The sequence below is a fragment of the Abrus precatorius genome, unplaced genomic scaffold (assembly GCF_003935025.1).
Source record: "Abrus precatorius isolate BTA unplaced genomic scaffold, Abrus_2018 Scaffold11, whole genome shotgun sequence".
NCBI classification, from domain to species: domain Eukaryota; kingdom Viridiplantae; phylum Streptophyta; class Magnoliopsida; order Fabales; family Fabaceae; genus Abrus; species Abrus precatorius.
Window position 1 is genome coordinate 16,829,330 of NW_020874303.1, and position 11,781 is coordinate 16,841,110.

The 11,781-nt window shown below is 33.3% G+C and overlaps 2 protein-coding genes across 3 annotated transcripts; both read left to right on the forward strand.

Moving 5' to 3' along the window:
• The first annotated feature begins 172 nt into the window (after positions 1-172).
• LOC113853790 (tRNA uridine 5-carboxymethylaminomethyl modification enzyme MnmG) lies at positions 173-7,879 on the forward strand. 2 transcript variants are annotated; one of them, XM_027484413.1, is made up of 13 exons: positions 173-508; positions 601-752; positions 1,180-1,271; positions 1,799-1,912; positions 3,118-3,448; positions 3,898-4,077; positions 4,280-4,360; positions 4,956-5,174; positions 5,329-5,471; positions 5,585-5,751; positions 6,426-6,643; positions 6,798-6,890; positions 7,441-7,879. In XM_027484413.1, the coding sequence occupies exons 1-13, from the start codon at positions 316-318 to the stop codon at positions 7,639-7,641; spliced, it is 2,184 nt and encodes a 727-aa protein (XP_027340214.1). In that variant the 5' UTR covers positions 173-315; the 3' UTR covers positions 7,642-7,879. The 2 variants fall into 2 exon arrangements, with proteins under 2 accessions (XP_027340214.1, XP_027340215.1); XM_027484414.1 differs by having other exon boundaries at positions 625-752.
• Positions 7,880-8,734: 855 nt separating this feature from the next.
• On the forward strand, positions 8,735-9,121 carry LOC113855705. Its single transcript, XM_027487334.1, has one exon. It carries the CDS (start codon positions 8,735-8,737, stop codon positions 9,119-9,121), a length of 387 nt encoding a protein of 128 aa, XP_027343135.1.
• Positions 9,122-11,781: the final 2,660 nt, after the last annotated feature.

Sequence of the window (11,781 nt, forward strand, 5' to 3'; positions counted from 1 at the left end):
TCAATAAAGTCAAAATAGATGGTTATGAGAGCTATGAATTTCAATTTGAAGGGTAAAATAATTGGCCTGAGCATGACGAGAAACAAAGCTAGATGAGTTGAATACATTGGGCCATGTCAATGGGCCCAAAACATTGGAGTCCATTTATATTGCTATTTGCTAAACAACAATCGGATAACAAGTAAACGGCGAACACTGACCATGAAACGCCATTGAAACAAACCCTTACCTCACTGCGCGCAGCGCACTGCCACCAACGATTCATACCTTTTATCATAAATCTGTGTTTTTATTTTCCGAGAACCAAATGCCAGAATGGCAGTAACGGCGCCGTTAACGCTCCATCTCTGTCGCCTTGGCCGAAACTTATGCAAAACACTCTTTTTTACTTCTTCCCGCGCTCTTCGAAGCCCTCGTGACGTCACATTCCGACGCAAGTTCCGCCGCCGAATTTCCTTCGCTGCCGCCTCTTTCTCTCGGCGCTTCTCCACCGCTTCCACTTCCCGAGGTTCGAGAGTTTCTTTTTTTACACTTCATTGGCGATAGAGTATGTTATTCGTTGTTGAGAGCTGAAATTATTTACTTACTTGGATTTTTTAGGATTGGATTATGAAATCGGAACAGTAGATGAAAAATATGATGTGATTGTTGTTGGAGGAGGACACGCAGGTTGCGAAGCCGCTCTTGCTTCTGCACGTTTGGGAGCAAGAACTCTTCTTCTTACTCTCAATATTGATCGGATTGCGTGGCAGGTTTGGCAGCATTATATGCTCTTTCAGTGTCACAATTTTTATTGCTTGAATCATCGATTATTGTTGTGCTTGTTAACGAATCCATTTATCTTGTTTATATGCTGTTTCCTTCTGTGCTTTCATCATTTAAGTGCGCCTTTCAGTTTGTATGACTTCACCTATCGCAGCATGGGTTTTCTTTTGTTGCATACACTTTTGATTGAAATGTTAAGTCTTCTAAAATTGATACGAGGTGGAATGGGGCTTGTTATTATAATTATTAGTTTGAATTTTTAGGTCCTCTAAAGAAAGATATGCGTTTACAATTTCTCATACTTTTGCTTGCGGTTCACATGCCCTTCCCTTTATTCGGTTAAGCACATGATGGGTGATGCATGGTTTAATGCTAAAATATTTAGAGGTCCTAACTGAGATAAGTTGGGTGCAGCCTTGCAATCCAGCTGTTGGTGGACCTGCAAAGTCCCAACTTGTTCATGAAGTGGATGCGCTAGGTGGTGAAATAGGGAAGATTGCAGATAGGTAATGTGAGAGACTCATACACGTTCACCTCTAGTTTTTTCCTTCTTGATACTCCTATATTTGGCGGATAAAGTTTGGTATGATCATTACTTTGTAATTGGCATCTTTGATATTACATGCCTTTCTTCCTTTCTGTTTTATATACATGTCTCTGTATGTTATACGTGTCTAGGAGAGTGTTTTTTTTTCTTTGGCTGGGGGGTGGGGACGGGGGCTTGTCCTTGATGTATTATTTTATATTTCAGACATAGATTAGTTAAGGGGAACAGTAGTCAGGCCCAAAAATTTGCAAGATTGTCTTTTGGTGGTCACTACATAGAATTTAGTAAATGCCATTGCTTTTTAATTTTGTCTGCTTCAGAATAATGCATCGTTTATATCAATATATTGAATATTTACCTTTGTTTTTGCTGTATGCTATCTCTCTCAGATTCTAGAGCTGATGTGTTTTTATTTAACTACTTTTATGCTATAATCTAGTTTGAAGAGTAGCTTTTTCTTAAATACTTATTTATATTTGTGTTCAGATGTTACATACAAAAGCGTGTACTCAATGTCTCAAGAGGTCCTGCAGTTCGTGCATTACGTGCTCAGACTGATAAAAGGGAATATGCCTTAGAAATGAAGAATGTAGTGGAAAGGCAAGTTCATATCCATAATTTTTTACCTTCTCATTTGTTATTTCAAGTATCTATTTTTTACTGTATTACTTGTGCTCTATCACATGCAACTAGTGACTAGCAAATGATTATTATTTTGTAGTAATAATTTTTTAATAGTCTTGCCAATTCTCATAATTTTAGAAGCAATTACTAGAAAATCACCACAATAATATGGATGAGATATTCTATATTGGTTGTATATGGTGAAGTTGGCCATCTTCAGCAGTCACCAAGATAGAAAGTTATGACTTATGTATGGTTGGTGGGCTAAAACAACTTTTTTGTTATGAAAGTATTTTTTAAAATTCCAATATTACTTTGGGGGGGGGGGGGTGTTGTTTCCCTTGAGAAATTCTGCTAATTGAGTTAATTTTCCTTACACGATCCCCTTGCCATGTAGATGGCCAGTTTTATTTCCATGTCAACACACTTTTGAGTGCACTTGAAGAGAGAGAGGGAGAACCATTTTGCATCTCATATCAGGCAACTTTTTTTTATCTACACATCTAGAACAATGTCCTTCTTAATGGTTTCTTAAGTTTTCTAAAGTCTTCCTGTATCCTATTTACATGAGCAATAGGTGCGTTTCTGTTCTCTTCTCATGGATAGATACTAGTCTAAATCTCTCCTAGGACCTAGATCCATTTATTCTCATCTCTGCTAAATTTGTATTTTGCTCTTCATTCTTCAGTGCCCAACATTCACAATTTTGTAGTATGGCTGGTCCCATAACTGTCTAGTAGAATTTCCCCTTGTGTTTGATAGGCACTTTGTGATCAAAAGTTGTACCTGGAAGAACTTAACAAACTCAAATGCAATATTTTCACTTTTATAAAGATGCTTTAAAATTATACGAAGGGCTGTAGTTGTCCTATATACACTACTATCGAAGGTTGTACCCTTTACAATAATTGTTATATGTAACCTATTAGAGCATACTTATTTTTTAGTTGTTTTTGTATGTGCTATCTCGAGACATATGTGATAAGAGATATCACCTTCCTTTTAAAGTCTATAGCAACTAATAAGCAACAAGGCTAGTGGGAAGGGCAGCAATCAGAACTCTAGGTCCCTGATCTCTCCAAATCTTCTTTGGCTCTGTGTGATCTTCTTTCACATATTCTATGCATCTGCTCTTGTTTGTTACTTCCCATCATGTTTTGTTTTGACTTTATATTTTGCAGTACTCCAAAACTTTCTATCCGAGAGGCCATGGTCACGGATATTTTACTAGGGAAGAATGATAATGTGGAGGGTGTTTGTACATTTTTTGGAATGAAGTTCTATGCTCCATCTGTTATTCTCACCACTGGAACTTTTATGAGTGGTAAAATTTGGGTTGGTAGAACTTCTATGCCTGCAGGAAGAGCTGGCGAGTCCGCCTCACATGGATTAACAGAAAACTTGCAACAACTTGGTTTTGAAACTGATCGGTTGAAAACTGGAACCCCAGCCCGAGTGGACATTCGCACTGTAAATTTCTCAGGATTAGAACCACAGCATGGAGATGAAGAGGTTCTTCCATTTAAACCTATATGTAGGTTCATTAGATTCAATTTTGGTTCAAATAAAGTTTTTGGTTTGTAGTGTGCAAATGGTTTTGTCTGGACTCATTGTAAGTGTCATTTTCAATTTTCTGTTTATGTCAGTCTGTTAGTAATCTTGATACATCTTAAAGGCCTTAGTAATTTGCCATTTGGAAAATCATGTCTCCCAGTGCAAAATCCAAGATGTTTCTTAAATTAATATTCTGATTCCCATTTGATAATTTGCCATTTGCATAGTTAGCTGTGCAATAATTTTAGCTCTGATAGTTCAATCTAATTATTACATGACAAATAAAAAATATTTTTGGTTTTCCTCCAGTGCTGATTGATAATGTTACGTTGGTTGTGGTTTGTAAATAAAAGCATTTACTCTAATATAAAGATGGTGTTTCCTCAGTATATCATCATAATTGGCAGGTTGGGTGGTTTAGTTTTGATCCTGATGTCCATATTGAAAGAGAACAGATGTGCTGCTACCTAACCCGTACTACAAGTACTACTCACCAGATAATACGAGAGAACTTACACGAAACTCCCACTTATGGAGGTTGGGTTGAGGCCAAAGGACCTAGATACTGCCCTTCAATAGAAGATAAGGTGTGTTTCAAAAAAGGAAAAAAAGTTATCCTGGTTTTGTTAATATCAGTTTAATATTTTCAGAATTAACTATAGTTATCAATTCATTCCATACTCAGCTTGAACTTGGAACCATTTAGAAATAAAGGGTTTGAAGCATCAAATAAAATATATCTAAAATCATTTGAATTATTTTCTGATGTGGTATATTGATCACTTTTAGATTGTAAGATTCCAAGATAAAGAGTCTCATCAAGTATTTCTTGAACCTGAGGGTCGAAATGTACCTGAGCTGTATGTGCAGGTAAGTTATATGTTCTTTTTTCCCCTTCCAAGTAATCTGAATGAAACTTGACATTTTTTTTGGTGCATATAATAATTTGAGGAAGATTCATAAAATAAATTAAGCTAATGTAGTTTTGGGAAAAAAACAATAATCAATCACAAAATTGATCATAACAAATATAGGTACCTATTAAGAGATAGTGATGCTTGAGGTTTAGAACTGTGTAAGCATTCTTAAACCTGAAGTATGAGTTAGATCCAAATTTTGTTGTGTCTTTCTTTTTTGGTAAACAGAGAATTCATTGAGATAGAAGAGAAAGTTACAAATGCAAGAGGATCAGAATCCTGTAAAGCTAAAGAAATTAAGACCAAAAATAAAAGGAAAAAAGAGTAAAACTAAGAACTAGAAACATGCAACACAGCATGTCAATCTCTCTTTTGTTGCTGTTCTCCAATTGGGGAAAAAGGTTTGCGCCGGTGCTTGTGTGTGAGGGTTTCATGCCTTATATACCTTTTTATCTTGAGAGGATTTGAGGAAATTAGAAGTGATCTGAATCATAGAATTCCATTTACAAAAGATTGAATCCATAGGGTTAACCCTTTCAATATTATAGGGATTCTCAACAGGTTTGCCAGAGAGGCTACAGTTACCTTTGCTGAGAACTTTGCCTGGACTTGAGAACTGTTCAATGTTGAGGCCTGCATATGCCGTGGAGTATGATTATTTACCTGCACATCAATGTGCTAGATCTCTTATGACAAAGAAAATACAAGGATTGTTCTTCTCTGGTCAGATAAATGGAACTACAGGCTATGAAGAAGCTGCAGCACAGGTATTCTTTTAAAGTTTATTTGTGCTTTTCAATCTAATGCTTTTTTTGCATGTGTGTTGTGAGTTGTATCACTGGGAATTGACTCTTGTCTATTTTGGCTTCCTGCTAATCTAGCAAGCTTTCTCCTCACTGTTTACTATTTTCTATCCTTTAGGGCATTCTTTCTGGTATCAATGCTGCTAGACATGCAGATGGTAAGCCACTCATTGTTCTCGAGAGAGAGAGCAGTTATATAGGAACATTAATTGATGATCTGGTTACCAAGGACCTGCGAGAGCCTTACCGCGTGTTAACCAGGTAAGCTAACCAAGATTAGAACATTTATGTTCCTAGATGAATATATTCTGCTTCATTCTATTTCTCATTTCTTGACAATTTTAATTGAAAAAAGTTTGTCTTCCTCTTGTTAGCCGCTCAGAGCATCGGTTACTCTTGAGATCTGATAATGCTGACAGCCGTCTCACCCCTTTGGGTCGTGAAATTGGGTTGATAGATGATAGACGATGGAAAATGTACCAGGATAAACAAGGGCGAATATCTGAAGAAAAGAAGCGACTGAAAAGTGTCAGGATTTCAGGTTTGTTTCTCTACTTTGCTCTGTGGCAAGTCATACTTTCTGTTTCTTTAAAGAGGATTGAAAGAAAGTTTATGTTTTATCCTTTTGGTAAAAGAAGAGGATAATATTTGCACATAATAACAAAATAATTTATATGTTGATGCTTCTCGAGTAAAATTTAATTGTTGGCCTTGCTTTTGTTGTTAAATCCAATTGTTTTAAAAACATTTTTAAACAACTGGCACAAGAGCCTGGTTGTTTGTACTGTAATTTTAACTTATCCTCGCTCCTCTCCAGCCCCTTCATTTTCCCTATAATTTGCAGCTAATAAAATGTAGTAGCCATATCCATCAGATAGTGGGTGTCATAAAATTTGAAACTTTTAAATTTTCACAATCTTCTGCACATTAAACGGTCACAAAACATGCTACATAAGAATTATAATATAAGCTACTGCTAAATATTGTCTGGTAGATATTCCACGATAGTGTTAAATAAAATCTAACTTATTGAGATTACTATTAACCATTCTCTTGGCAAAACTGTCTGTCTTTTTCTATGTAGTAGGAGTCCATTATTTCACTTATCCTCCAACATCGTCCTCTTCCTTTCTAATAAATATTATGCTGTAGATTACGTAGAAATTGTATTTGATTTCTTACGGATTATTGCTCGCTCCTCAATTTTCTCATCAGGAGGGGATTTAGCTGATGAAGTTAGTCATCTGTCTGGTCAGCCGGTAAAGGACTTTTCAACATTAGAAAGTCTTCTTAAGAAGCCACACATACAATATAAAATTATTGATAAGCATGGTTTTGGTGACAAAAACTTATCAAGAATGGAGAAAGAATGTGTTGAGATTGATATAAAGTATGAAGGTTTCATCTTGCGTCAGCAAAGCCAACTTCAACAGGTATCTGTCTGTTATACATGTCGATGAGAAAAAGTTAATGCTTCTTTGCTCCATGTCAGGATTACTGTCCTGAATCATTTTAATTTTTATTCATTATAGAATTTTGGCCGTCTATTTAATGAAAAATCTGATTGTTGTGCTGGATTATCCATAGGTGGTTACTCAACAACATAGACCACTTCCCGAAGACTTGGATTACTATGCAATGACAACTTTGTCTCTTGAAGCTCGTGAAAAACTTTCCAAGGTTTGTAACTTACAAGTTTATCAAAAATATATATTGGGGTCATTAAAAGTAGGGATTGTTTAAGTACTTGTCAATCGACATTCTATTGACATTGAATTCATAAAATATGACAACCTCCCCCACCCACCCCCCACCCCCAAAAAAAAAAAAAAAAAAAAAACGGCATCTATGGCAGAGAAGCTAATAAGATTGCACCGTCAAATTAAATTTTTGTTCTTGCTAACGTGCTTCAACAATACTGATTAAGAATCATTTTTCTTTTTTCACACAATTTAGGAACATTATTATACTTTATTAAATACCTTCAATTACTTAAAAAAAAACTTTAAGTATTAAATGATTCTTGTGTTTTTTATATAAAAATTGTCTTCTTTTGATACTTTTAATTCCTTTTTGGTTGCCTAGTGCTTTAAGGGTACTCATTAGCAATCTTTAAACTAAAATCCAAGTAGTTGTGTTGTGTGTAATAAAATAGCTGCTACGGGAGCTACTATATAATGCCACCTATTTCCCTAGACTTATCAACAATAAATTCTTTCAATGATTTCAGGTTAGGCCTCAAACCATTGGTCAGGCAAGCAGAGTGGGTGGGGTGAGCCCCGCGGATATCACTGCTCTGCTCATTGTGCTTGAAGCCAAACGGAGGAAAGCTCAAGAACAGAGGAGGTACAAAATGATGAATGCCATTCGAGCAAATACCGAAGAAGAGGTGCCTGAAGTTTCTTTGACTGAAAAAGTCAGCTCTGGATAAATTTTCGTGTAGCTTTGTTACTTTACCATTCTATCAATTTTGATATTTAGTGTGCCACATTATCTATTCCTGGTGTAAAGGATACAAAATCATAGTCTCATAGATGAATAGAATAATAGAAAAAGAATTGGAGAGGAAAAGAAACTAAATTTGTTTTTTCCCCCATTCATTTGACGATTTTATCAGGTTGATAAATGCTACACAAATTGCAAGGCTTGAAATAAAATTATACATTGATATAAAGGTTTTTTTTTATCATTAAATAGAAATATATATACTTTTAGTGTGTGTGTGTGGATGAAATATTTCAAGTAATTAATTCATTTATTTAAAATAATTCACAATTTTTATGGATTAAAATAATTTTTTTAAGAATGTAAGTAATTGAATTAATATATCTAAATAAAATATTTGAAATAAAAAATCAATTATACTATTAAAATATTTTAAAATAGTAAAAATGTAAATAATATAATTTAAACTTTTAAAAAATTTAATTCTCTCGTTCAACGTAAACTTTACTTTCCGTAATCTTACTTGATTTGCGGATTGGTGTATATTTTGAAGGCGTGGGCCTCCAAATGTTTTTCAATCATTTAGATTTTTACTCGGTGTTTATCGCTGGTCTATATTAATTTTAAAAGTATTATATATAATGGGATTCTATATGAATATGTAAATTGGGGTCAATTTTGGGTAGTTTGCATGCATGGGCAACGCTATCTATAAACAACGGGGTTCCAATGTGAATTAGTAGCACATAATATCAAACCAACTCAAACCTCAACTTGGATGACCATAAATGGATCCCGCGTTCCTCTCTCTTTCTTTGTCGTTGTGGGTGTCTCTGTTCAATCTATCATTAGCCATGTTTTAGGTAAACAAACTTTTGAACATCCCTACCATTTGAGAATTCCCATTTTCAGGCTTCATTGCAACTACTACATCGAAAAAATTAAAACTGGGTACCTCCATATTAAAACCAAGCCAATATTCCTTCACTCAAACATTAACCCCTTATTGCCTAAAATGGATGATGAAAAAGACGAAATATTGATTCAGGCTTCAGATATTTGATCATTATTCTACACAAATGCCTGTGTCTGATCCTACTTCTGGGCGCACGTTCATATGGATCATCGCTGGTCTTTTGTTCGTCTCTTTAATGACAGGAGGGGCATGCCTTGTGGCATATATGGTCCTTCCTGAATCAGAAACCACGTCTTGGATACCTACACTTGGTGTCACATTGGTTTGCCTACCATGGGTGTTTTGGTTGCTCACCTTCATATACAGAATCTTCTCTAGGTGTTTTGGATGTAGATTTAGCATTGGTGGAGGTGCAGGTGCAGGTGCAGGAAATTGTGCTGTAAATGCAGATGTGGAGGTTCCACCTCATGCAAAAGGTGGTGGGTTGAATAGGGCATCATCTGTTGCTTCTCACGAGAGTGAAATGGCATTGACAAAATCTATGGCCTAATGATGATGTGATTATATTGGAGTTTGGCATTCATGGGCTTTAATTCTTACTGAATTTGGATCATTTCATGTTGTTAAGTAATATGATATGGTTATAATAAGGAGAGAGAGACAATTTTTATCAAATAATGACCTATCATAAGAATTCGCATAGTTAAATTTGATAAAAAGTTATGTCTTTTTCTTTTTAATATTTATTTAACAACGTCAGAAGAGTCAAATCCATATTATTTAAGAACCAGACTTTGTTACCAAAAAATCACTTAATTGCACATTTTATTTTCGCATTTGTTGATGTTCTCTTTTGGTTTGGGTTGCCCTGTGACATAGTGATGACCTTGATGAAGGCTTTGCTTCATATCCTTGAACCATTCTCTAATTCTCACCAGCCATTTGCACCTCATGGATATATAGGCCTTATAGGAGGAATATGTGTTCTACACATGCTTAATGACAATACGAGTTGCTTCTTGTTGTAACCCTATTTTTTCTTTATAGCTTTTAGGATACTGTTGATACTGTATTGTATAAAGAAATAGAAATCTGAAGATTTAACAAGAATATGATCATTAGCTCTGTATTTTGTAGTTCTTTCTCTGTTTTTTAAACGTAGTTATTCATTGATATCTCTTTTGCAGTGACAGTTTGTTGATATCCATTTTAATGTTATTTTCTATTCAATGGGATTCAACATCGATTGCAATGAATAAAGATGAAAATGAGTTAATTAACAACATTTTTATAACCTTGTATATGTGAACAAGTGGATTGTGTCACAACTAGATCCAACTTGATTCGATGATATACATGTTTTTATTGTCTTAAATGATTAAACTCAGCATGGATCAAATAGTTATAATAGTGTGGGCTAAGCATGCTATGGATGTCTTATTCGAAATGCTTAAAGCCGCTCCTAAAAGGATTTTTTGATAATCTAAGAAATAAAATAAAATTTGAATTAAATAAAAAGTTAAAGAAGAGAACGTTTTAAATATTTGCTACTAGAAATCAACTTATTTCTCTTATTTTTTATGTAAATAAAAGAAAACATTGTAAAACATATTTTCTTTCTCCTTATTTTGTTTGGATAGAAGTATCAATGAAATAGACTCGCAAATTATAATATGTAAGATAGATTACAACATTGCAAGACATATTTTCTTTCTCCTTTATTAGTCATTCTCTCCCTCTCAAGTTACTAACTTTCCAAATTGTGATTTGAAAGTAAAATTTTAACAAGCATTGAAAGAGACAAATCATTGCATGAATTTTTTGCTAATATTGTATGAATGTCTATCTCTTTTTTGGGTTCATAAACTGCAGAAGGTTGAAAATACTTTCTTTAACGTTGTATTCTTATTTTACATATATTTTCTATTAGAAAAAGAGTGTGATTTTAGTTTCATAAAATTAACATTTTTATTTTATTTTTAAAGAAATAAAAGTAATAAATATTTTTTAAACCAATATTCTTACAACATGTGTCCTTCTCTCTTCTTCTTACTTTTTGTTTCCTACCTTACCTTTGTAAGTAATATTACAAATTATATATTAAGTATGTTTAATTATAATTTGTATGACAAATAATAATCATCCTTGTTATTATTAAAAATTTATTTGTTCCTTTGTTATTGTATGACTCCCTTTTTTTGTAAAGATAAAGTATAAATAATTTTTTAACTGGAATTTGATTAGTATCTATGAATTAAGTTTAATTATATTTTTTTTTCATATAAAAGTATTACTCTTTAAGATAAGTCTTTAAAAAAAGTTTTAAGATTTAATTTATTATTTATTTAAAATAATAGAATTTATTGTTTGATATCAAGTCATCTTTGTTAAGTGATGAATTAGATAATAAAAGTTTAATACGTTATTGCTATGTCATTTAATTTTTAATATTTTATTATTTAAATTAATATTTGTAAATAAATTTTTGAACATATTTTAAATATTTACAAAAATAAATATCTAGAATCTTATCTCTATTCTCTTCTCCCTCCTCTAGTGTCACAACTCTTGTATCTTTGCTGTCTTGGCTCTTGCTCCAAAAATCATTGTTGTTTATTTTTATTAGCAAGAGATTTAGACACTAATTTGCTCTTATTTTTCTTCTTTTCCCTGGCTTTACCCCCCCCCTCCCTTTTTTTTTATTTTTGGCATACACACTTGCAACTAATAGAAAATAGACAAATCAATATAAAGATTTAGATGATATAACTTATGAAGTAACATAATGACTAATAAGATAAGCAAAAGTAAATATTTAAAAAGAAAGTTGTTATGACAAAAAGAGAGCAACCTAGTTCACAATAAGATCTCAAGAAGGTAACCGCATGCAACTTTGCCCCTAAATGCATAGAACATTTATAAATTACAAGGCAACAACCTTATCTTTGTACTTAAGAAGTCATCATAGCTTAAAGAAAAAAAAAATTCACAACATTAAAACTTACTTTACTCGTGGTGATCATTGACATTTGACTTAGCATATTTACTGCTTAAAAGAGATGAAAGACAATAAGAAAAAACTTAATTAATATAAAAATAAGACAAGATTGTTGTTTAAAAATACAAAATATTATTCATCCCATAAACTAATCAATAAAGCAACATTTAACATAAAGACATTATTCTTTCAATAATTAGTTCAATCAATGT